We start from the raw sequence: 24,521 nt of genomic DNA, 5'->3' as shown, positions 1-24,521 counted from the left end.
CACTGCACATTACTGTACAGGCAAAGTCAGCTCAAATGATATTGTAACTCTCCTAAATAAAATAAATACATCCTTTCTTTCACAGGTTTGCTGAAATAGTGTTCAGAATGACCCAGACTATGATCATGTCAAATTGTTCTGATCATGGCAGTTATTTTACTGTACAGGTTTTTAATTATTTTTTTATTTAAAGGGAAATCACCTCATAACACGTGGTAACACATGAAATATCCTAAAGTTTAAACTATAAAATATTTTCCATGAGAGGTTAAAGTTTAAAAAGGATATTTTTTTTTAGTCAGACCTGGCTGAGAGAGAAAAAAGGACAAAGCACATTTCAGTGCATGTCTTTTTAAAAGTTACATGCACCAGAGCATGAACAGAGAAACGTGTTTTTGAGCCCGGTGTGTTGCCTATGACAACAGCGGGTCACATGTCTCTTCCGGTAGGCCCGTTTTGAAAATCATCAGCTCATCTTCTGATTGTCAGCACACGGTCTATAGCTGCTCAACTTCTGGGCAAGGGTTAATCTGTGGTCTAAGGCCAGAGTTAAAAATAGGCCAGCAGCATAGACACTGCAGGGCTGTCATTGAATATGATCTCATGTTTTTGGTGTGACTAGGAGAAAGCCCGTGAGAAAAAGAAGTCAAACTGATTTGATAAATTCAGTAATGCAATTTAATTGTAATAATTAATCTCTACTTTCTGTCAGAATGTATCTGTCATTTCAAGATTACAGGTGTCATTCACGTTACGATAAAATGTGAAAATAATAGAGAAGGATGACAGAGAAGTGAAACCCCGATTACATTGTTTGGGAACTTATGTGTGAGTTGATAAACTGTCAAGTGACTTAAAGTGCTCATATGATGCTTTTTGGCTTTTCCCCTTTCCTTTATTGTGTTATATATCTTTTTTGGGCACATTATAGGTTTACAAAGTGAAAAAGCCCCCCCCCCCCCAAAGGGACTTACCATCTCCAACAGAAAACACTGTTCACAAACTGCTCCAAACAGCTCTATTGTAGTCCAGCCTTTACTTCAGAGACAAAAACATGTTATAATGCTCGCCTAGCTGCTAGCATGGCATGCCCTCATACTCTGCTTCTGACTGGCTAGTAGTCCTTACCTAGCTACTGTCAGGACACGCCCTCATGCTCTGCTTCTGAATGGCTAGTAGTCCTTACCTAGGTACTGTCAAGGCATGCCCTCATACTCTGCTTCTGACTGGCTAGTAGTCCTTACCTAGGTACTGTCAGGGCACGCCCTCATACTCTGCTTCTGACTGGCTAGTAGTCCTTACCTAGGTACTGTCAGGGCACGCCCTCATACTCTGCTTCTGACTGGCTAGTAGTCCTTACCTAGGTACTGAGCATGTGCGACTCCCAACAAAGATGGAACAGAAGTGAGATGTCTCACTCTGTAGCTAAAACAGAGAGCTCAACACACAGGGTGAAAAGAGGAGCTGCAGCAATGTGCAATACAACAAATATATGGTGGTGATAATTAAACCATGTAAACCTATTCTGATACAACCTCTAAATACAATTATGAACCTGTCACTTCTATGTTTGGTTGAGTAATTTAATGTGTGTGTAATTAAAAAAAAAAAATAGTCAGGCTCCACAGTTACAGTACATTCTCTTGCTCTGAACTGCTTAGATACTTGGGGATTTATTGGTCTGAAGTATTTCCTTTCCAGCTTCAGTGATCACATCATTTGCAGTAGACAACTGTAGTTTTGTGACTCCCACCACTCCTAAATACGATATCTGGGTTAGGGTTAACACTCTCAACACCTCAACTTTGAAAATGTAGTTTTTCTCACCTGTTGAACGAGTATCAACCAAGATAGCCAAAGTGAAACCAGAACTTTATTTCGTTTACAGAAGAAAGAAAGCTCTTTCTAAATAACGACATTTGTAATAAGGCAAATTAAGAGAAACCCAGCCCAACCTTGCTCAACAAGATGTCATTATCTCAACAGGGATGGGGACTGTTTTACATTTATATTCGTCTCTTTCTCTTCAACTGCCATTTCAACTACTTTTACCACTTACATGCTAACTGAATTGGTACAAAAGATCTGTTCTTCATTCTTAACCAACAGAGTAAACAGAGAAGTGAGGAGTTTTTTGCTTCCACTGGAAGGATGTGCTGTAACGTATACGTGTAGCTATCAGTCAACCACACTGTGTTAGTTCTCTGTGTTTCCTTTCTCACTGTCTCACCGTTACAGGATGCACGGGTCCTAGATTGGCACACAAACACACACACACACACACACACACACACACACACACACACACACACACACACATCTTGCTGTACTTGTAAGGACCCTATTGACAGAATGCATTCCTTAACCTTAAGCCAAATCTTAACCATCACAACTAAATACCTATCACAACCGTTTCTTTGAACCTAACCTGCAACTGAAATTCACCTGTATCTTCTAAACCAAGTCTAAACCTTCAAACAGTCCTTTAAAGTAATGAGGAGCGGCCAAATGGCCACACAATGCACAAATGTCCTCACAAAGATAGCAATACAAGCTATTGCACGCATATCACATGCACGCACGAGTCCTGAGTGAAGGTGATATCACTTTGCTGTGTAATCAACATGCATGTAGTCTAGTTTCCACACACACTCAGGTATGCATGCACACACACACACACACACACACACACACACACACACACACACACACACACACACACACACACACAACACACACACACACTGTTCTAGCTGTTCTATTATTTGCCTTTTCCCCACTTAGACATTATATTCACATTACTGATGATTATTTATCTAAATTCTAAGTGTGAAGATATTTTGTTGAAGCACCAATTGTCAACCCTACAATATCGCAGCAATATCGACATTGAGGTATTTGGTCAAGAACATCGTGATATCTGATTTTCTCCCTATCGCCCAGCCCTACCTCTGCCCATGCAAGAGGCTTCTCTCCTGCATCTGATTAAAGAGGTTTTTATTTGAATTAATACAGCTGTCTACACAGGCCGTGTTAAAGCTATAGTGCATAGTTCCTGTCTCCCCCATGAGGAATTCTAAGTAATGACAACAACACTGTCGGCATGTCCACATGATACAAGCCTTCAGTGATTGCACACCCAAATTTCAAATAATGTGTTTTTCTTTAATAAAAGGAATATGAGGAGTCATTTGCAAGCAGAGTTGTTTCATTTATTTGGATATAAAAAGTATTTAAGGTTTTTAATTAATTCTGCCTCAAACTGTATTTATTTAATAATTTTGTAATTATTTATACTTTGAACTGCTTTAAACTGTAGGCTATATGGTTCAATGTTCATTTGTTGTCATTGCACAACACAGGATTGCACAACGAAATGCAGTAGTCTCTTTATGTTACACAACAAAAAAAAGCAGTAGTGATTTCCTGTAGTGCATTTTCAGAATGTGCATAAGGAGGAATTTAAACAGCAGCAACAAAAACACTGTTGAATTCTCGGGGCAGATAATATCTTAACATAAAAAATTCTACATCAGAGAAACATTGTCCATCATCTTTGACTAAGTTTGAGCATCATTGATGTAAACAATTTTCCATTAAACCATTACAGGATACAGGCTACATGTACACACGTATTTGGGATTTTATCTGTTTATTATCATATGTATTAGTCCATTATTAGTTTCTTTTGTTATGCTGACTCTATTGCAGCACAAAATTATTAAAGGTCCCATGACATGCTGCTCTATTTTATATAGACCTTAGTGGTCCCCTAATACTGTATCTGAAGTCTCTTTTATATAGACCTTAGTGGTCCCCTAATACTGTATCTGAAGTCTCTTTCCCGAAATTCAGCCTCGGTGCAGAATTACAGCCACTAGAGCCAGTCCCACAATGAGCTTTCCTTAGGATGTGCCATTTCTGTGTCTGTAGCTATGAGGAGGAGGGGGGCAAGGTGGAGAGTGGGGGTGTGGCCTTGACCAACTGTCACTTTGCTCGTTTGAAAGCCATGATGTCTCTCTCTCATTGGTGGGCCAAATTCTCTGGGCGGGCAAAGCAGAGAAAGGGGAGGTAACCTTGCTCCTTATGACCTCATAAGGAGAAGATTCCAGATCGGCCCATCTGAGCTTTCATTTTCTCAAAGGCAGAGCAGGATACCCAGGGCTCGGTTTACACCTATCACCATTTCTAGCCACTGGGGGACCATAGGCAGGCTGGGGGAACTCATATTAATGTTAAATAACCTCATAAAGTGAATATTTCATGCCATGGGACCTTTAAGGTGTTTTAGAGGAAGTTTCCCACTGAATCCAGACCGACCCCTGGACAATTCAATCCCGTCAGCTTTAGACTGACTTACTAACTGCTATCACTGTTGGTGTACAGTGAAACTTGTAGCAGGGCTGCACAATATATCGTCATCGCAATATCAATTGGTGCAATACAAATATTGCAAAAAGGCTGCAACATATTGTGAAAGACACTTTTATACTCAATTCAATGTTCAATTTGCTGAGTAAAAGAATGTTGAAAGTGATTTCCTTTCATTTGTTTTAAATTCAAAAACCAATTGTTAAATTCAACAAGCAATTGTTGTAGTTTAGCAGAATACTGAAAGCGGCAGAAAATGAGAACACTTCACTATCTGTTGTTTATTTATCGCAAGTCATATCGTTATCGCGATATTCAACAACTTTACCGCATATCGCATATTTTTCTCATCTCGTGCAGCTCTAACTTGTAGCCAGTTTTTACAATAATACATTTGTGTTATGCATAGGCCTAAAACGTTATGAAGTGTAGGCCTAATGTTTTCTATTTTAAAATACATTCTATTGATCAATAAAGTCCGTGATGTTGAATATACAGTAGCTGTGCAACGGACCGCTCCCACGATTCGGCATGCATGGGAACCGTGGATTAACTACTAATTTAGTTTAACAATCATAGTGTGAAATAAAGTTTTACTGCCGCTGTTAAACTGTTGAATTGAAATAATCCGAGCGGTGCACGGCGCCAGGGGTAGCGCTTCCTCCGAGTTGTGTCCAGCGCTCTCCCCATAGGAAAACGATAGCGCAGAGCTGTTTTACCGCAGATCACGTGTAGGTGGCTTTACGTGAACAGGGCGCAGCAGTGAGACATCACCTCTGCAGCTTATTCAGTTAACAGGGATAGCAATGCTGATAAAGTGGCCGCAACTGTGGCTAGACTTTTCAAAACCCCACGCAGACAATGCTCACTACAGTTGGAGGCTTGCTTCATATAATGACGAGCCGAAAGCAGCTGAATTTTCGTAACACTTCATCTGAGACACGCTATATCATGTAACAAAGACAGAAAGACAACAAATTAAAACCAAAATGTAGCCAAGGACATGGGAGCTACTGGCTGCCGCATCTGCAAAAGACAGCAAGTGTGGGCGCCCGGATAGCTCAGTTGGTAGAGCGGGTACCCATATACAGAGGTTTACTCCTCGATGCAGCGGGCCCGGGTTTGACTCTGACCTGCAGCCCTTTGCTGCATGTCATTCCCCCTCTCTCTCCCCTTTCAAGTCTTCTGCTGTCCTATACATAAATAAATAAAGGCTGAAAAATGCCCCAAAAATATTCTAAAAAAGACAGCAAGTGTGAAAATACCCCAATGTTAGGTTATTCGCACACGTGTTCCTAAATGTATTTTACAGTTTGCACACATCTATTTTTAGCCGCAAATGCGAGTAAAAGGCTCACGCTGTCGAGTCCTGATGTAGGTCAATATGCCCATCTGTTGTTGCTTGATGGGCTTGAGTTTGCCATTAATTTGCTTTCAGCATATTTCTTGAGCATACAGTACCTTTAGGTTATTCTGGACAATATTCAGTATTAACACAGATACTGCATACTGCGTTCATCAGTAGTATGCAGTATGAAACAGTTAAATCGTTTTATTCTGCAATATGCTAGGCCTTTGAACAAGCTCTTAAAGCACTGGGCAAAAAAAATAGAACTCATACCACTATTGCAAATGAAAACTATAACTTATTGAGCATTGCATTTTTTGTTTGTTTAAGATGCTGGAAATTTAAGCAGCTGAAACTTAATTTCTTACATCTTTATTTATGTGAAATAAGCAAATACAACACACTCACAGCGGGGTCTGTGAAGGTGGACAGGCCGACCGGCAAACCAGCAACCCCGACAGGCAGCCGCTGGCTGTCACGTCCGACCGTGGAGCTTCTGAACTCCGACACGGTCGGAGCAAATTTGCTATTATCCATACATTTTCGTAAAACTGCACATATTCGAGCTCTACATAGTTGATTTATCGCATAAAGTATCGCATAGTATATTAACATAGAACTGAATTGAATAGATCTACCCCATTGTCACCGATAATGCGATCCAGCTATTTGAGTCAGATTCAGCATGATATCAGTATCAGATCGGTGCATCCCTAATATTAATGAGAATCCAGGCGTTGAAGTCTGAACGCTCTTCTAAATCCAAACCTGGAACACTTTCATTCCTGTTGCCAGGGGAATTAAAGTGTTAAATATTAGTGTTAGTGTGTGAGCGGATGACTAGGAGCACGATTTTATGTCTGAGAGCAGTGAGAAGATGGCAGCTGTCGAGTTTGTGTTCTGCAGGCTGCAGCACAGAGATGGGATATTTTCAGACTGCACTGCTACCTTTGAACAAAAAGACTCAGATAAAAACACAAGCTTTGAAAACACAGGGACAACATAGTATATAATTCAGACTCAGAGCTGATGATATTACATCCATAAAGGTGTAGGTATAGCAGATTTGCATTAGACCGTTAGACACACAACAGAGACATTGCTAATCCATCATTTTAAATCTATGCAACAAGCTGTGGTTGGAGGTTCCCTTAAATAGTAACTTAATAGCGGGCTGTGTTTTGCTGCACTCTGGTTGAAAGTCTTTTTCACCTCTGACCAGTCATGATCACTGTGGGTGTGGTTGGGTGTGGTCAGAGGAGTGCTCTCATGCACCTGTAGCCACACCCAACAGTGATGTCACTGTGTACTAACACACCTGCAGTTCACTGCAGCAAGGTATGAATTTAAACCACTGTAGGTCCGTAATTTAAATAAGATTCCCATGCAATGTTCCAGAAACAGCCTCTCCATACAGATTCAGACAGGGCAATTCAATTCAATTCAATTTTATTTATAGTATCAAATCATAACAGAGTTATCTCAAGACACTTTACAGATAGAGTAGGTCTAGACCACACTCTATAAATTCCAAAACCCCAACAATTACAGTAATTCCCTCAAGAGCAAGCATTAGCAGTGGCTATTGCGACAGTGGCAAGGAAAAACTCCCTTTTGGGAAGAAACCTCGGCAGATACACTCTTAATAGGTGGTGTCTGACGGGGCTGGTTGGGGGTGTTATGAACAGCAGCAAATAACAGTCCCATTAAAGATAATGGAACAGTGACTTCGAAGGTAGTCGTGGAAGTTCATGTCATAGCAGGGCACATCATGTCATACTGAGTAGTGCAGTCTCCTATACCGGATCCTGACTACTCTGTGCGTATGAACATCACAGCAGGGCGTTGCGGATGTAACATGGCGCTGCTGAGCATGGGTGGATGCGGCGGACGCAGCAGGACGCAGCAGGACGCGGCCGGGCATAGCAGGGAATCGCGGAGCAAAGCTCTGCGAAGAAAAAAAAACAAAAACATAAGGACTCCAATCCAATCCATAACTAAAGCATTGGGTTTATAGTGAAATATATGCAGTTATGGAGGATGCAGGATTTCAGCTTTAACTATTTAGCATTAGCTAAAGAAATAGCCTATGCTAGCTGCTAGTGTAGGCTAACATTACCTACGTTCCATAGCAACTGCTTCGGTATGTGCAGGCAGCCAGCCTGCCCAGGAGGGCCTATTTTATTGTGAAGAATAGTATTTATTAATTAAAAGCTATCTTAATTGGAATGTAACTATACCTTTCATTTTGCCATACTTAAAGCTATAGTGCACAACTATTTTATATTAATGAATGTCCGTTACATTCAAGCCATTGCCAAATGAGTTGCTACAAAGCTAATTAAGACTATCAGCTCCACACAACTCTCTCTGGATTTGTCAGTATGACTATGTTCACAAAACGGTGTAGTCCGGAGATATTTGCGCGGTAGCAGCTCAAGTGATGCGTTTTACGTCGCCCCTGAGAAAGGACAACAGCAGCATTCAGCTTTGGAGACAAAGAGGACATAACAATTACAAGATATCTCCCTCTTCTGAAGATTCCATCATGTTTTTTTCAATTCTCCGTGTCCTCCTTGATTTGACGGGTTAAATGCTACTAGCAACTGTGTGGAGGAGGGGTGGGGCGCGATCACGGAAGGCTTGTATCATGTGGACGCGCCGACAGTTTTGTTGTCAATATTTAGAATTCCTCATGGGGGCGACAGGAACTATGCACTATAGCTTTAATGACCGTTTTATAAAAGCAATAGCTCACTTCAGTCTGTGATAACTTGTGATTATATCACGGCCTGTCGGGAGCTATCGCTTAATGGTCATATGTCCTGTTCACTATAGCAGAACATCTGTATCAGAAAGTGTATCAAAGTACTCAATTTACAGCTATGATTATAGACAGAACACACTGTGCTAAACAAATGGCATGCAAACTTGCACAATGGACGTGCCATGTGTGTACAGAAATATTGCTGACATGTCTGAAACAGAGAAGCCAGCAGCCTGGTCAACAGACACAGTTAGTCTGATGCAATTTTCCTCTCCAAACACTCAGAAGAACCCTCTGCGTCTAAAAATAGACTAACAGGAATGCCCATGTGAATGAGAAGGACAAAAAGAGGGAAGATGGGGGAAGGGATGGATAATAGAGGGAGAATGAGACAAGTAAAAGAGGGAAGAGATTAAAGTTTAGAAGACAGAATATCTGATAAACAAGATCAAATAATAGCTTTTGCTTTATAGCCCCTTTCACAGATGCATTGCAACCCTGAAATTATCTAGACATTACCTGGCGGATCTATGTAAGAACTCAAATGTCTAAATAAGTTGGACTGGACATTAAACAGACTTTATCCTGTGATTTCCCTGAGTCACATAAACAAGCGGTAAAGTGTGTGCATACTTGCCAACCCTCCCGATCTTTTCGGGAAACAACTGTTTTTTACTGCCCTCTCCCGGTTTCCTCCAGGGGTCACAATTTTCCTGTATTTCTCCCGCTTTATGACACATTTTCAGATCTTTTTTCCTTTCCGTTATCACAACCTGTTCCTGGCACTTTAATTGGCATTCTTTAAACGTCACCAGAATGCAGGAAGAGGGGGGGGGGGGACACCCAGACCTCTCCCTTTGGTTTAGAAATTCTCTTTATTTTTGAGGTCTCAAGGTTGGCAAGTATTAGCGTGTGGGAGCCATGGAACTTCATGGTGCATTTAGGTGCACCTCGTAAACTCATGGTGCATTCAGGGAAACCTCGTAAACTATGGGAATCTATTGTTGTAAAGTACCCCTGTGCCATCTAGTATATGGAGCCAACTGGTTACTAGGTGGCAGTTTTTTTTTATTTGCTTAAATCATAAAATATGCTACAATTACTTTACAAACTACTTTGCTTACTAATGCTCTCAACTTGCGACTATCGGTCAGCACTAATTAGGTGTAGAGCGGACTGGCCAAAGATGTGGCAGTTGCCAGCAGGATCCACCATGTCAGGCTCCCATCCTGTTGTGGCATTTAAATCTCCCCCCAAACAGGACATTACCCTGGGCCTGTCCCATTTCTCTATGGAGATTTTCAAAGTATTTTCATCGTAATATGGCGACATGGGGGAGTGTAGGCCGTACAGATCATCATCACATTTGGCAATATTTTTGCCAACTTAAGCGGTGTTATGTGTTGCTGCTTTTTTTATAATTTTTAGTTGAGATGATAAGTCCTCTCTGTACCACACAATAATAATCTGAATCTCCACCGTAACATGCATTTCTGTTTGAGGCATGGTAGTAATATCTCTTGACCTTTAATGCTCCAGATGAATTGTGGGTCTGTGCTCTTCAGTCCAAAAGCCAGACACTGAATGTTCCATGAACTAATAGATGGAGAATTCATTAATAGTTAATTACAAACATAGATCATATTTAGTGGCAAGTTAAATAGAATGTTTAAATTTAAATTAATTCAATAATGATTCAATACAGAGAGTACTGAATACAATCAGGAGTTTTTTCTCTCTCCTGTCTTTGTTATCATTTCCTTATTTTGAGTCCTCAATAATCCATATTCATAACTGACACTGAAGAAAAGCCTGACTGTGTTGCAACATGGGCTAATGCCAGCACGGCTGCTCTTTAGTGACCACTGATTTCCTGTTGGTTATTAATCTCTTATATTTATTCAAGCTGAAACACTGGCAGATTTGGAACTCGTTCAAACTCCCACAGAAGTTTTCTTACAGACAGAAGTCCATTGTTCTGCTAAGCATTCTCAGCTGACTGGCAAAATAAGTTACATCCCTTTCAAACTGGTCTGGGTTTGGCCCCAGCCTGGTGGTCCACAGAAGCAATGGATGTGCACAAATAATATGACTGAAAAACGGTTTTCTCAGGCTGTCTTTACACTGCTTACACCTAGTGGCCACTCTATAACGTACACCTTTCTAATACAACAGCTATCTTTAAGCAGAACTGTTCTGAGTTGCCTGGACCAACAGGTTTTTGGCTTGACTAAGGCATCATGTACGACAACAGAAAAAGGAGAGATAAAAGCAGAAACGTTTAACTATGCCATTTTGGTTTCTATCACAAACTGTGGTGTTTGGAGATGCAAAGTTGGAGACGAATTGAACAGTGAGCCACAGGACACAAAATGCTCATTAAAACAATTCAACATAGTAGGTCTATCCGACACAGTGCTGGGGTCTGTGGCAATGCAAGGATGTAAGTCATTACTGTTACTATGGGCGGGTAAAGATTTAAGGGCTTCCCAGGATTTCCTAGAATTGTTCAAATGTTCAGCGATAACTGAAGGATAATACTCCGATTTTGAGGTTTTGATTTGGGAAGTAAAGTGATTTCTTAGCTGCCTAAACTGGAGCCAGTCCACCTCAGACCCTGTCTTTCTAGCCTTTGCCCAGGCCTGGTTTCAGTCGTGTAGAATACTAGATAACTTCCACGGAGGAGCACGTCTATCTATTATTTCATTAAAAGATTGTATTTAAGTATTATTATACATCAGTAACGGACTGGGATCATAAAACGGCCCTGGCATTTGCAACACACCAGCCATATTTTTGTCAGTAACCTAGCTTGGAAATTAGTAACTCTGCCTTCCGAGTGTATCTTTCCACTTTGCCGCAGTACTATCTTGAATATTTGTGGCTGCATGCATAAACTAACTTATCAAAATTAACCAAAGACAAATTATCAGTAGTGGCCCATAGGGGTTCCTATGTGGTGCGGCCCTTCTGGCATTTGCCCAAAATTCCAGATGGCCAGTCCGTCACTGTTATACATCCATGTGTTGCGCACACTGCACGGTCAAGAGTGTAAAGAAAAACCCTGAAGTAAACAGTACCTGTACTGTCGTAACATCCTGTCACACCAAACGGAGTAAATTGTAAAGTCACACACACACACACACACACACACACACACACACACACACACACACACACACACACACACACACACACACACACACACACCATTTATTTATTGTTACTGTATTTATTTAATCCTATGGAAGGACAATAAATCATTTAAGACATTTGTAAATGATATACTTTGTGAACAAAATTTAAGACTTTGAAAGGCCTTATTTTTAGAATATTAAATTTAAGACTTTTTTTAAAGACTTTTAAGACCCAGCAGGTACCCTGCTTTCAAACATAAAATCCAATTCAAAGTGCTGAACAGTGACTGAAAAACATCAGACAAGAAAAAGAAATAATAATAATAAGGAATAAAATAAAAATGGATTTAGAAATTAATGCACACCAAGATAAAAAAATTATAAAATATATTTAAAAATCATCAATATGTATTTAAATAAACACACACACAAACACATCCAGACAGAACTGTCATCCCCGGACTTAATGCAATAAGACTGTGCACAATACCTTTGATCTGAATACAGCCATTGTGTGTAAATGTGGTTGATTATGTGTGTTGCAGGATAATGGCGAGGACTCCCATCGTATCTCTCCCAGCCCTGTGGTCCATGTCAGGGGTCTGTGTGAGGCCGTGGTGGAAGCAGATCTGATAGATGCCTTGGAGAAGTTTGGAGCCATATGGTGAGACAGCAACTACTCAGTGAGGTGTTCGTTTTAGAGGTTGCATGCACCTATGATCCTAGCATGAAGGAAGCATTTTTGACCAAGATCATTAAGTACCAACCACTCCTAAACACCGTCTCAGAGCTAGGCTTTAGGTGGCAACGATTTGTTTTCATATTTGGCAGCTTAGGACACACACATAGGCTGGTCGTAAGAGGGTTTCGTCAGCTTGGGATGCCCAAAAAGAGGGCTAAACGGCTAGCAAAGTACTGTGCTCCAGTGGCGTAGGCAGAAATAGTATTTTGGGCGGGCCAGTACAAAAGTGAGTGGGCCATTTTCAAAACAACGTAGAAGTAGCAAAAAGGACAATCTGAAAAAAACAGCAACAATTTTAAATTGGGCGGAGTCAAGAGATGGCACGCTGAGACACTGAGACGCCGCTAAGGCCAAAAAAACCCTCTTTAAAGGTTATTTACCCACTCAATCTGTAATCTTTACACAAATATAAGAAACTGGAGTCGTTTGTGAAAGAGACAATTGAAAGTTTGGAGTCTTACATCGACGCATATTACGACAAAATGGCAAAACCCGATAACAAGCGTGGAAGACGCGACTTGGGCTCAAGTGGCACGGAGGAGGACTGTTTGCTTACCTCAGAAATGCAAAGTATTAAAGAAGCTTTGGACGGCATGAACAGCAAGCTTCAAAAGCTGGACATGCTAAATCAACTCTCGGAAGATGTGAAAGACATGAAGCAATCACTGGAGTTCTATATAGAAATAGTCGACGGCCTCAAACAAGAGAATGCGTCGCTGAGATTAGAGGTGAATAATCTTAAACAACTGACCACCGAACTCCAAGGAAATAACATCAAAATGTCGGAAAGCATTTTGGATATACAGAGTCGGAGTATGCAAGATCATATAATAATCCATGGTGTGCACGAGACAGCAAAGGAAACTTACCAAGTCACAGAGCAGCTGGTTAAAAAGTTCATGATGGAGCAACTAAAAATGGATCAATCCGTGGTACAGAACATTCAACTTGCTAGAGTGCACCGGATCGGGAAACCCAAAGGAGCGAAGGACAAACACAGACCCATCGTGGCAAAACTTGCCGTGTCGAAGGATAAATACACTATTATGGCAAGAGGTCGGGAACTGAAAGGATCAACTTTTTCCATCACAGATCAGTTCCCTCCGGAGATTATGAAGAGACGAAGGCTACTCTATCCGGTCATGTCGGAGGCAAGGAAAAGTGGCAAAACGACGCGTCTTATTGTAGATAAGCTTTACATTGATGGAGCTTTATATCGGAATTCCCAGATGACATATTGGTTGTCTGGAGGGGACAACGCCGGCAACCAGTAGTATGACCAGACGATGTAAACATCGCGCGACCTGATGACGTCACACACAACTGAATGCAATGGCAATGAGCCTAACATGGAATAACTGACTTTATGTGGTCATTGAGGTAAAAAAGAGAGATTTCTGTTTATTATGGACTCTCAGTGGATAAGGTGCCATTTTAGGAGGTCCCAGTCCTTATGGATTGGGCTTAGCTACTCAAAGTGGGAAAATTGAACATAATCAAGAAGTGTGAGGAGGGGGGAAGTTAAGTGGTCTGGTTAGTTCTCCCTCTGTTGGGATCAGGCTATGGGAAGAGCATACTTACCCACCCTAGAGAAGAGAAAAAGACAATGGAGGACTGTGGCTTTAGAGAGAGGTGGGTTATACTTGCTTGGTTTGTTTTTTTGGTTTGGATTGTATGCTGGTATATGTAGGGGGAGTTGTGTGTGTGGTTTTGTGTGTATGTGTGGGGCACTACACTATATTGATAAAGATTTTATTAGTTAAATGGAAAACCAAAAAAAGTCTATAGGAATTTCTTCATTTAATTGTAATGGCTTAGCAAATATTTCTAAAAGGAATGAAATTTTTACTTGGTTAAATGATAAAAGGGACGTTCAAATTATTTGTATGCAGGAAACGCACTAATTCAGAAAACGAGTTAAAATGGAAAACTGAATGGGGAGGAGATATATACTTTAGTCATGGTCTAAAAAATAGTAGAGGTGTTATGATTTTGATTAAAAATAATGTAGATTATACACTGCACTCTGTATCTAAAGATAAGGAGGGTAGATGGATTGTAATAGATATAATGATTAACAACTTGCGTATGATTTTAACAAATATTTACGGTCCTAATGAGGATAACCCACTATTTTTTGGTGAAATTAATACATATTTAAATTCACTAAAATCTAATCAAATTATAATAACTGGAGATTTTAATACAGTTTTGGATACAAATAAGGATTGCAGTGGTCTACATAAATTTAATAATCATCCTCATGCACTTAGGGAAATTCAAGAAATGGTTGCATCATTAGATCTTGTTGATATCTGGCGTTTACTAAATAAAGATATGATGAGGTATACATGGCGTAGAAGAAGACAGGCCAGTAGAATCGATTATTTTCTGATTCCCTTTGCATTGGTTCCTAGAGTGTTAAATTGTTGTATTGGGGACAGCTTGAGATCTGATCATAGTCTGGTTACATTGCTGATTGATAATCTGCAATGTTCCAGAGGACGAGGTTACTGGAAGTTTAATGTATCGCTTTTAAATGATGATTCATTTGTTAACATTACCAGGAGATTTATCAAGGAATTCTTCGAAGATAATGAAAACTCCTCTAATCCACATAATGTCTGGGTGGCTTTTAAATGTTCCTTTAGAGGACATGCGATTTAAGATGGGATCAATCAAGAAAAAAAGAAACCTAAAACAGGAACAAGAACTTGCTGATGAAATAAATGAACTACAACAATTATTAGATAGAAGTTATGCAATTGAAATAGAAATATTAATTAAAAGAAAACAAGATAAATTGGAGAGTCTTTATCAGGAACGGGTAAACGGAGTTATGCTTAGGTCACAAGCTGCTTGGATGGAGAAGGGAGAGAAGTGTACAGCACATTTTTTACGGTTAAACCAAAGAAACTTTGTTAAAAAGAATATTATGAGTTTATATAGAAATTATGTTTTGGTTACAAATCCACAAGAAATATTGCAGGAAGAATTTGAATATTTTAAAGCTTTATACTTTAACGATGCAAGTTCGGAGCCCCTTAATGGTGTGAATGAGCAATATTTCCCTTTAAACAATGTCTCTGTACTTTCTACTTCACAGCAATTAAGCTGTGAAGGCGAAATAACAGAGCAGGAGCTATTGGAAGCAATTAATTCATTTTCATTTGGTAAATCTCCTGGTATCGATGGAATCCCAACCGAGATTTATAAGATTTTCTTTACAGAAATTAAAAAACCCCTATTAGAATCTTTCAATTTTTCTTTTTTACAAGGTATTCTATCTAACTCACAAAGAGAGGGAGTTATTTCAATACTCTTAAAACAAAATCCTGATGGGAAATATAAAGATCCCAAATGGTTAAAAAATTGGCGTCCATTGACCCTGCTTTGTTGTGATACTCGTATTTTAACTAAATGTATTGCTTTAAGAATAAAAAATATAATTGGAGATCTTATAAAAAACAATCAGACAAGTTTTATTAAGGGAAGATTTATTGGAGACGGTTTCAGACAAATAATGGACACTATAGATTTTTATGAGAACCATCAGGAACCAGGATTATTGTTTGTTGCTGATTTTGAAAAGGCGTTTGATAGAGTACAATGGAAGTTTATAAAACAATGTCTTGGCTTTTTTAATTTTGGGAATAATTTAATACAGTGGTTTGAAACTCTTTATAATCATCCTGTTAGTCGAGTGATCAATAATGGTCATATATCAGACACTTTTGTATTAATGCAAGGAGTCCGTCAGGGGTGTCCTTTGTCGCCATATCTTTTTATTTTATGTATTGAAATTCTGGCTATTAGAATTAGGAACAATCCAGATATATCGGGTTTATTTCCAAATGGTCAAGAGATTAAGCTGACAATGTATGCTGATGATGCAACCTTTTTCATAAAACCAACACAATCCACTTTGGAAGGATTAATAAAGGAATTAAATATTTTTTCAAAAATATCTGGATTGAAACCTAATTTTGAGAAATGAGAATTAATATTTTGAGAATTGGGACATTAAAAAACAAATTTTATTTTAAACAGTTCAGCTTCTTCTGTTAAATGAAAAAAAAAAACCAAAAAAAAAAAAAAAAAAAAAAAAAAAAAATAGAATTTTACAACCTTGGAGGGGGAACTCTCTGACAATTCAAGGAAAAGTAACTCTGATTAATACATTAGTAATTCCACAATTTGTCCACTTATTAATGCTTCTTCCTTCACCTAGCATAAAATTCTTTAAATATTTTGAACAAAAAATTTTCAAATTTATATGGAATGATAAACCAGATAAAATTAAAAGGCAGTATTTATATAATTCTTATGATAACGGTGGACTGAAGTTAAAAAATCTTCAAATGATGGACTGTTCCTTGAAAGCCTCTTGGGTGACTAAAATTTATCACAATAAACAATGGATTACGAGCCAGAGATTATATTCAGCCTTTTCCTTCTTCTCGAATAATTTATTTCCTTTTTACCAATTAAAAACAATACATATTGATAAACTATTTCAAAGTAGTTTAAAAGAATTATCACCATTCTTCAAGGATGCACTGAAGGCTTGGTTGAATTTCCAGTACTACCCTCCAGATACAATTCAAGATATTCAGACACAGTTGCTATGGATGAATTCAAAAATTATGGTTGGAGACAGGCCATTGTTGTGGCAGGAATGTGTTAAAAATGGGTTAATTTTTGTCAATGACCTTTTAGACTTATCTGGAGATTTTATTTCTTATGAAAACTTGAAAACATTTTTTAGCATTTCTCTTGATCGGTTACAATTTAACCAGTTAATTTCTGCAATTCCCCAAATTTGGAAAAAAAAATTGCAAAATGATAAGAAGAATAAACTAATGGTTTGTCTCCCACCAATAAGATGTTTAAAATGGGTATCTGGTGCAAAGATAAATAAAATAATATATATTTGGAAATTAAATATCACAGGCACTGCACGTTTTCCACACAGAACCTGCCTGTTTTGGGAAGACGAATTTAATGAACCAATTTTGTGGAAAGGTCATGACCGAAAGAACGAGATCCAGGGTGCAAGCGGCCGAAATGGGTTTCCTCAGGAGGGTGGCTGGCGTCTCCCTTAGAGATAGGGTGAGAAGCTCAGTCATCCGTGAGGAGCTCGGAGTAGAGCCGCTGCTCCTTTGCGTCGAAAGGAGCCAGTTGAGGTGGTTCGGGCATCTGGTGAGGATGCCCCCTGGGCGCCTCCCTAGGGAGGTGTTCCAGGCACGTCCAGCTGGGAGGAGGCCTCGGGGAAGACCCAGGACTAGGTGGAGGGATTATATCTCCAACCTGGCCTGGGAACGCCTCGGGATCCCCCAGTCGGAGCTGGTAAATGTTGCTCGGGAAAGGGAAGTTTGGGGTCCCCTGCTGGAGCTGCTCCCCCCGCGACCCGACACCGGATAAGCGGACGAAGATGGATGGATGGATGGATGGATGGATGGATGGATGGAATTTTGTGGAAAGATTACTTTAAAACAATTTATAGAAATAAAATTGATTCATATTCCAGAATATTTCAACTTAAAATCTTTTATAAAATTATTGCAACAAAAAAGTCTCTGGTTAAGTGGCAGATAGAAAAAGACCCTTGTTGCAGGTTTTGTGGGGATGAGGAGGAAGACCTGATGCATTTGTTTTATTTTTGCCCGCATGTGGCTAAATTTTGGACCAATATACAGATATGGTTAAGGTCTATGGATATTGTTTTGCGAATCACACCTCAGAATATTTTGTTATGTGTATATGAGGGTAAATGTAATCACTTTTTGAATATGATTATTTTGATAGGTAAAATGTTTATTTTTAAAGCTAAAACTGTATCAAATTTATGTATAAAACATTTTAAGAATAGAGTTTATCATCAGCATATGCTGGAAACAATTATAGCAACAAATAACAACAGAATAATTGAACATGAAAAGAAATGGAATGTTTGTTTACTTGAATTAGAGGATTGATTTATGTTAATTTCTTTTTTTTTTCTTTTTTTTAAATTTATTTTGTTTGCTCTGTGTTTCTTTTTATTTATAGTTTTTTTTGTTAAAACACTACGGATGTGGAGTTGATTGTGGTGGTGATTGTGGTGTGAATGCATGGGGGGGTGGTAGGGGTGGGTGGGGGTGTTTGAAGCTTGTGTTGTCTTTGTAATTCTTAATTTGTTCTATATATTAGTAAAATAAAAAAAAAATAAAAAAACAACCTACCTTCCAACATACTGCATTACAACGGCAATAGTACTCTCTCCAACATGCTCAACCTATAAAACTCAGTCTAAAAAGTTTGTACGTACAATAGATAAAAACCTGTCTGTTTTAACCTATTCAGGCTAAAATATATTTGCACCGGTAGAACCAGCAGCATTGGCTCTGCACAGCACTGTTATAAAATGAACCATTTTATAATTTTATTGCACAAAGTGGCAAATAAACATTTTATTTATTTAACCTTTATTTATCCAGGTAAGTCGATTGAGAACAACTTCTCATTTGCAACAACGACCTGTCACATTCACACAGTTCCACATTCATACCTGGAAGCTGCCCAGTACAACCACAGTCTGATCTGCTGACCACTGAGCAGTTCCACTGGAGCGGTTGGAGGTTAAGGGCTTTGCTCAAGGGCACCTCAGTGGTGGTAACGAGGGAGGGACAAAGCGCTGTTTTTTCACTTTCCCCACCCAGATTTTATCCTGTCGGTCTGGGGATTGAACCGACGGCCTCCCGGTCACAAGCTCGCTTCACTAACCTTTAGGCCACCACTGCCCATGAACCCAAACAGCAGAGAAGGCATCTAAATTACATACTGCATGACATAGAATAGCCTACATCAGACAAAACTCGCACATGTAACATATCCTATCCATATGCTTCAGGACTATACGGTCAGATCATGAGCAGCTACCAGCAGTAAAAGAAAATCAAAGAATGAAAACTTCCAGCCTAGCATTATTTAAATTATGAAAGATATAATGAAAAGTGGCCGGCAAGGCTCCAAATCTTAGACAGTGTATCGAGTCTACGGCAGTGACAGGGTCAAAGAAAACTAAAAACTACGTCACTCACAGATAAGTTATCTTATTTAATGTGGGCAAAACACAAACATGTTTCAGCTAGAAGGTATCACCAGTGTTCACCATTTCTTACTAAATAGGAAGGTTACTAGGTTACTTAAATAATAACGTGAGAAGAATGAAACCCGTTTGACTTAATGTTCCCTCTGTGAGGGCCTCTTCTCTCTCTGATGGGCTGTCAGCTCCGCTGGGGAAATGTCTGCACATGCTGCAGAAAAGCTCGTCCTTATTTCCACTGGATTCCATCCAAGAAAACTGTCCATACCACTTTAAAGAGAAGCCATTTTTGTCGCGGTAACTTTTAACAGTACATTGCTTAACACATCCATGGTAGCTACGTTGTCTAAACAGCCAGCTAGCTAACGTTAGCTGCTGAAGGCAGCCCGGAGAGTCTGCCTGTTGTTACCGTAGCAACCACCTACATTCCAAGGCGTCCTAATTGTTTGATCCTTATTCTAGGGTTTAAACAGTTTCGTTTTTAATCAGAAGAGAAGACACATTAAACACACACAACTAGTTATGTTACTACTTCTTGTTTTTTACATACATTTGAATATTTTTCATAAGAAAACAAAACGTGTTGATCAAACTTGGCTGGGTGGGCCAGTGAGTAAAGTGGGCGGGCCAGTGCCGCCCTGGCCCATTACTGGCTACGCGCCTGCTGTGCTATCTGCTATCATAGGCAGCCGCCATATATGGCGAAGACGCTGTTACTTATACGCATGAGAAAGGTGGGATATGCTTAATATTATGAAGACCTGCTGTATGCAAATGGCCCATGCTTTTGTATATGTATTTAACTGCATCTATAATATTTATGTCTCTGTAAAACAAATTGTTAAAATGTGCGTGTTATCCTGGGGTCTGGAACGTACATGTACCCCAGCGTGCATTAGATGACAGGAGGTGTACACCTTGAACAGGTCACCAGTCAACCACAGGCCTGACACATCCAGGAAGTAAAATAACCTAAGTAAATAATGATACTGTCATATAATGATTTTTTAAAATGCTTCAAAGTCAGGAGATCTACCTTTGTGTAAATAATATTTTGCCAGCAGAAATTCTATTACAAGATATTTAGTGTATCTGTATGTTTTGTCTTATTCTCATTCTTAAAGGTCCAATATGTAATACTGACAGCTAGCGTTTAAAATAGTTACTGCAGTACAAATTCAAAATACTGGAGAGAGTCATCTCCCTCGGGCCCCCCCAGACTCGAAGTACACGGAGGTTGCCAGGTTGAGACTGCAGCATTTAACAATGTTGCTAGACACTAGTCTGACAAAGCCAGACATTACTCCACAGCGCAGCGGAGTAGCTAACGTTAGATGCTGGCTATGTTGACAGTCATAAAAGCCTGTGCTTGCGAGGAGCTCTGTACCCGACTGACAACCACCCTATCTCGGCTTAAAATTACAGCAACAACCGCTAAAACACCACTACCTCGCCGTCCTCTCTACCCGACTAACAGACACACTTTCTCGGCTTAAAACGACTCACCGTTGGTCGGCTACCGCTGCTGAACAGGCTACACGGTTGTTTTGCCAAAGTCAAATTGCATGTTTCCATTAAAAGGAAGTCAAACTTGCGGTTTCTGTTGTAGGTCTGTCAAGGTGGTTGTAAACAGCCTTGGCCCACTTGCCTGGTCATCCGCTAACGAAAGAAATTTCTCGAAAGTTATGGTTAAAATGTATGCATTTACATCTCTGAGGAATCTGATCCACAGCTCTTCTGTGCTTCTGACCCCCTCCTACTCCTCTCCTCTGCTCTCATTGATAATCCTAAAGGACCCAAGTCCAGCCGGGTCATCAAGGTCTTCATGAAACTGGGAACTACTAAACAACTAAATGGCAGAAAATTAACCTGTAAAATTCCTGCTGTTTGATGTGCAGAAAATTGACGTCTGCCTTCTGGAAAACCTTTGACAGCCGTGCAAGGTGGGGCAAAACATCAGCCTATAGATATAATTCAGCAACAAACCTGTAAGTGGCACAAACTGTGTACAGCCCTTTGGCCACTGGACACTTTTTGATGTCTGCCTCCTCTGCTAATGCAGAAAGAACAGCTTGCAGGTTCTTCTGAAGGTTCTGAATTGCGAGCAGCTGGGACAGCCACCGTGCATCCTTTACTTCCTAGAGGTAGAATATGGTTTAAATTAATACCAAATAAACATGATAAAACTGTATACAAAAGCAAATTAAAGCACACTGATGCCAAGGACACTGGCTGCTGACTTCAGCATCGCTGTCCGTTTGGCACTGTTGCGGAAGTACAGATGGATTTCTTGGAGATGGTCGTGGAATGTTCCCGTGCACTTGACCTCTTTAGATGAATCCTTGCATACAAGTGCAAGTCGATGAGCAGCACATGCTTCTGAAATAAGCTTGGGGAAGCTGTCAGTGAGTTGCTTTGTCACCCTATTCATCAGACATTTGAGGAAAAAGAAAAAAACAGAATGTCAAATTGTAATTAGAAATAATTTCAATACCTGTCATTACTGCTGCGCCATCAGTCCCAAGACCATACAGTCTGTCTTTTTGGATTTCCTTTTTCTGCAAGACTTCCTTTACAGCAGCAACAATGGTATCAGCTTTACCATCATCCATGGATACCATGTCCAGGAAATGATTAAAGACTTGTCCCTCTTTGTCCACGTACATGATAAAATGCTGGTTATTGGCATATGATTTCAAGATATTGGCATGCAATTTTATTTATTTACCTTTTACCAGCTCCAAAATTCATACCTGATATGTATGTCAAGCTGTCGGCTTACAGAGACATCCGTCGTCTCATCAATTTTCAGGCTGAAGGCTTGAGAAGATTTCGTATCTTTTAGGAGAGGCTCCTCAATTACCCATTGCCAGGATGTCTAGCATCTCGTCTACTATTCTGTGGGATCTGTAGTTGTTTCTATAGTTTTGGGTAGTTGGTGTGATGTGCTATTTCATATTTAACAAGCCAATACAGGCACTTAGATCCTCCAACAACAGCTTCATGCTCAACAATGATGATATATGTTACCAACGTGTAATTACATAAGATAAAAACAAATTGGTACATACCAGATGTAAGTGAAGCCTGCTTTTCCAAGCTTTGTTTATGAGACTCAGAGATGATGCTCTAAATCATCTTTACGGAACACAAGAGCCCCAACTTCACTAAAGGACCTTTTTGCAGGACCTTTTCTGGCTGTCTGCTTGTCCTGCCTGCACACATGGAAAAACATTCTTAAAATAAAACATAAAACATAAAGCCACTGATCAAGACTTAAAAGTTTGAACACAGACATACTATGCTTTGTGAGGTAATGCCAGGACTTGAATTGTGTAATTTCAAGCCACGATCTAATATTGTTTCCCAACAGCAATATTGTCTGACAATTTCATTGTTAAGAGTTTGCATCCTACCTGTTGTGCACCCCCTTGACTCCCTTCAACTTCCTGGCGCTTTCTTTTAAAATTTGAATGAATTGGCTTCATGGCTGTAGGAAGGAAACAGTTTCAGCCAGCCTGGTTATGTTAGTCCAGTTTTTCATAATGTCATACAAAAGTGTTGTTGTTGTTGTAGTTGTGCACTTATTGTGTGTAGTGTTACATAAGCTGTTTTCAGGTTGCTGCTGCTCAACAGTGTGAGCTAAAATTGTCACACAAATCACACATTTTTATGGCTGCACAAGAGTTAATCTTGAATTCAGTGTAATGTTTTAGTTTATTTAATAAATTATTATTTGATATTTGGTTTATTGGTTCATATTTTGCTATGGATCTGTCTGTGATGTGGGGGGTAGATCAGCTCAATTAAGGAGAGTGCATGCAGGTGTGCCTGATTAGCTCCTGAGGTGGTGGGCACTCTTAAGGTGTAGAACAATAGGTAAGATAGTTCTGCAGTGAATGACATTTTTATAATATTTGGGGTGCCTGTTGTTGTGGGTGCACATATATGTATAGATGGTAATGTCAGCAGTAACTGATCTATCTACTTGTAATGGTATGTTCAGATATAGAGTGTAAATTTTGCTTTAGCTCACCCCATAATCACCTGTGCAGGTGGTAGGGTCCACTTATGTCAGGCTGAGAGGTTAAAAGTGCCTACTGAAGAATGGGAAATAGAAAGGACCTGGCAGCTTGCCCTTTTAGTTCTTTTGCATCAGTTTCATTTAGTTTTTTTTTTATTTCTGGGGGGTGTGTCAGTTTGTGCCTTTTGTTTGAGTTAATAAACACACCAGTTTTTGCACTTCACAAGCTTCCTGTCCAGCTTGCTCAAAACGCCCCACCTCCTCCATGGGCCTTGGCATGAGCTGGGTGGTTTGACTTTTAGTGACAGTGGTGGGATTTTTTTTTCTGTCTCTGAGGCTGAAGAAACTGAAGAAGCCAAGTCACCCCAACACCAGAAGCAGGAAGAAGGCCATCCAGAGTGACCAGGGTGTTCTTGGAGGACCAGACCCTGGGTGGAGACGAAGGTGGTCAAAGGGGTCCTGACCAAGGAGGATTTGACCAGCTGTACGCCTTGATTCTGGCAGATGCAAGTGCAGGAAAGAGAGGCCTACAAGTAGGAGCAGTGATGGAGAAGTGTCCAGGTACAGCTGAACCAGGTGCGGGATGAGATGGAGGCAGAGAGGCGGGGGGGGCAGTCAGAGCGAGTACGGAGCCCGATGGCCCTGAAGAGAGGGGTGCATCATTGAGGCTTCAAGCTGCTGGTTCATCGTCCTCTCCAGTCCACATTCCTCAGCTCCAGGAGGGGCCAGCAACCTGGAGCAGAGCGGCCATTCCAAGATAGGAAGACAGAGATGACATTAACCAATAACTAAAAACATTTGAGTGGTTAGCTACTGCCTACAGATGGCCCAGAGCAGAGTGGGCAGTGCAGCCCCGTTCTTGCCTAACTGGTGGAGGCCTTCCGCAGAGGGGACCGAAAGTCTTCCGTCATGACAAGAGCCATCATGAGCCAAGGAGCTCAATGTGGTGGCAGACTTCCAAGGGAAGGGAAATGGTAAAAGGCTGCCTTTCTCCCTTTTCACTAGCCTCTGTTCTCAAAATTCACTTAATTAGGATTTGTGTCAG

The 24,521-nt window shown here is 40.1% G+C and overlaps 1 protein-coding gene across 1 annotated transcript in view; it reads left to right on the top strand.

The window, feature by feature from the left end:
- Positions 1-24,521, top strand: part of LOC120548034 (heterogeneous nuclear ribonucleoprotein L-like) — a 73,214-nt gene that overhangs the window by 13,337 nt on the left and 35,356 nt on the right. The window contains exon 2 of the mRNA XM_039783966.1: positions 12,169-12,287. Coding sequence (XP_039639900.1) covers positions 12,169-12,287 — 119 coding nt within the window. The remainder of the gene's footprint in view (positions 1-12,168; positions 12,288-24,521) is intronic.

The sequence above is a fragment of the Perca fluviatilis genome, chromosome 19 (genome assembly GCF_010015445.1).
Source record: "Perca fluviatilis chromosome 19, GENO_Pfluv_1.0, whole genome shotgun sequence".
NCBI classification, from domain to species: Eukaryota; Metazoa; Chordata; class Actinopteri; order Perciformes; family Percidae; genus Perca; species Perca fluviatilis.
This window is presented reverse-complemented; position numbering and strand designations above follow the sequence as displayed.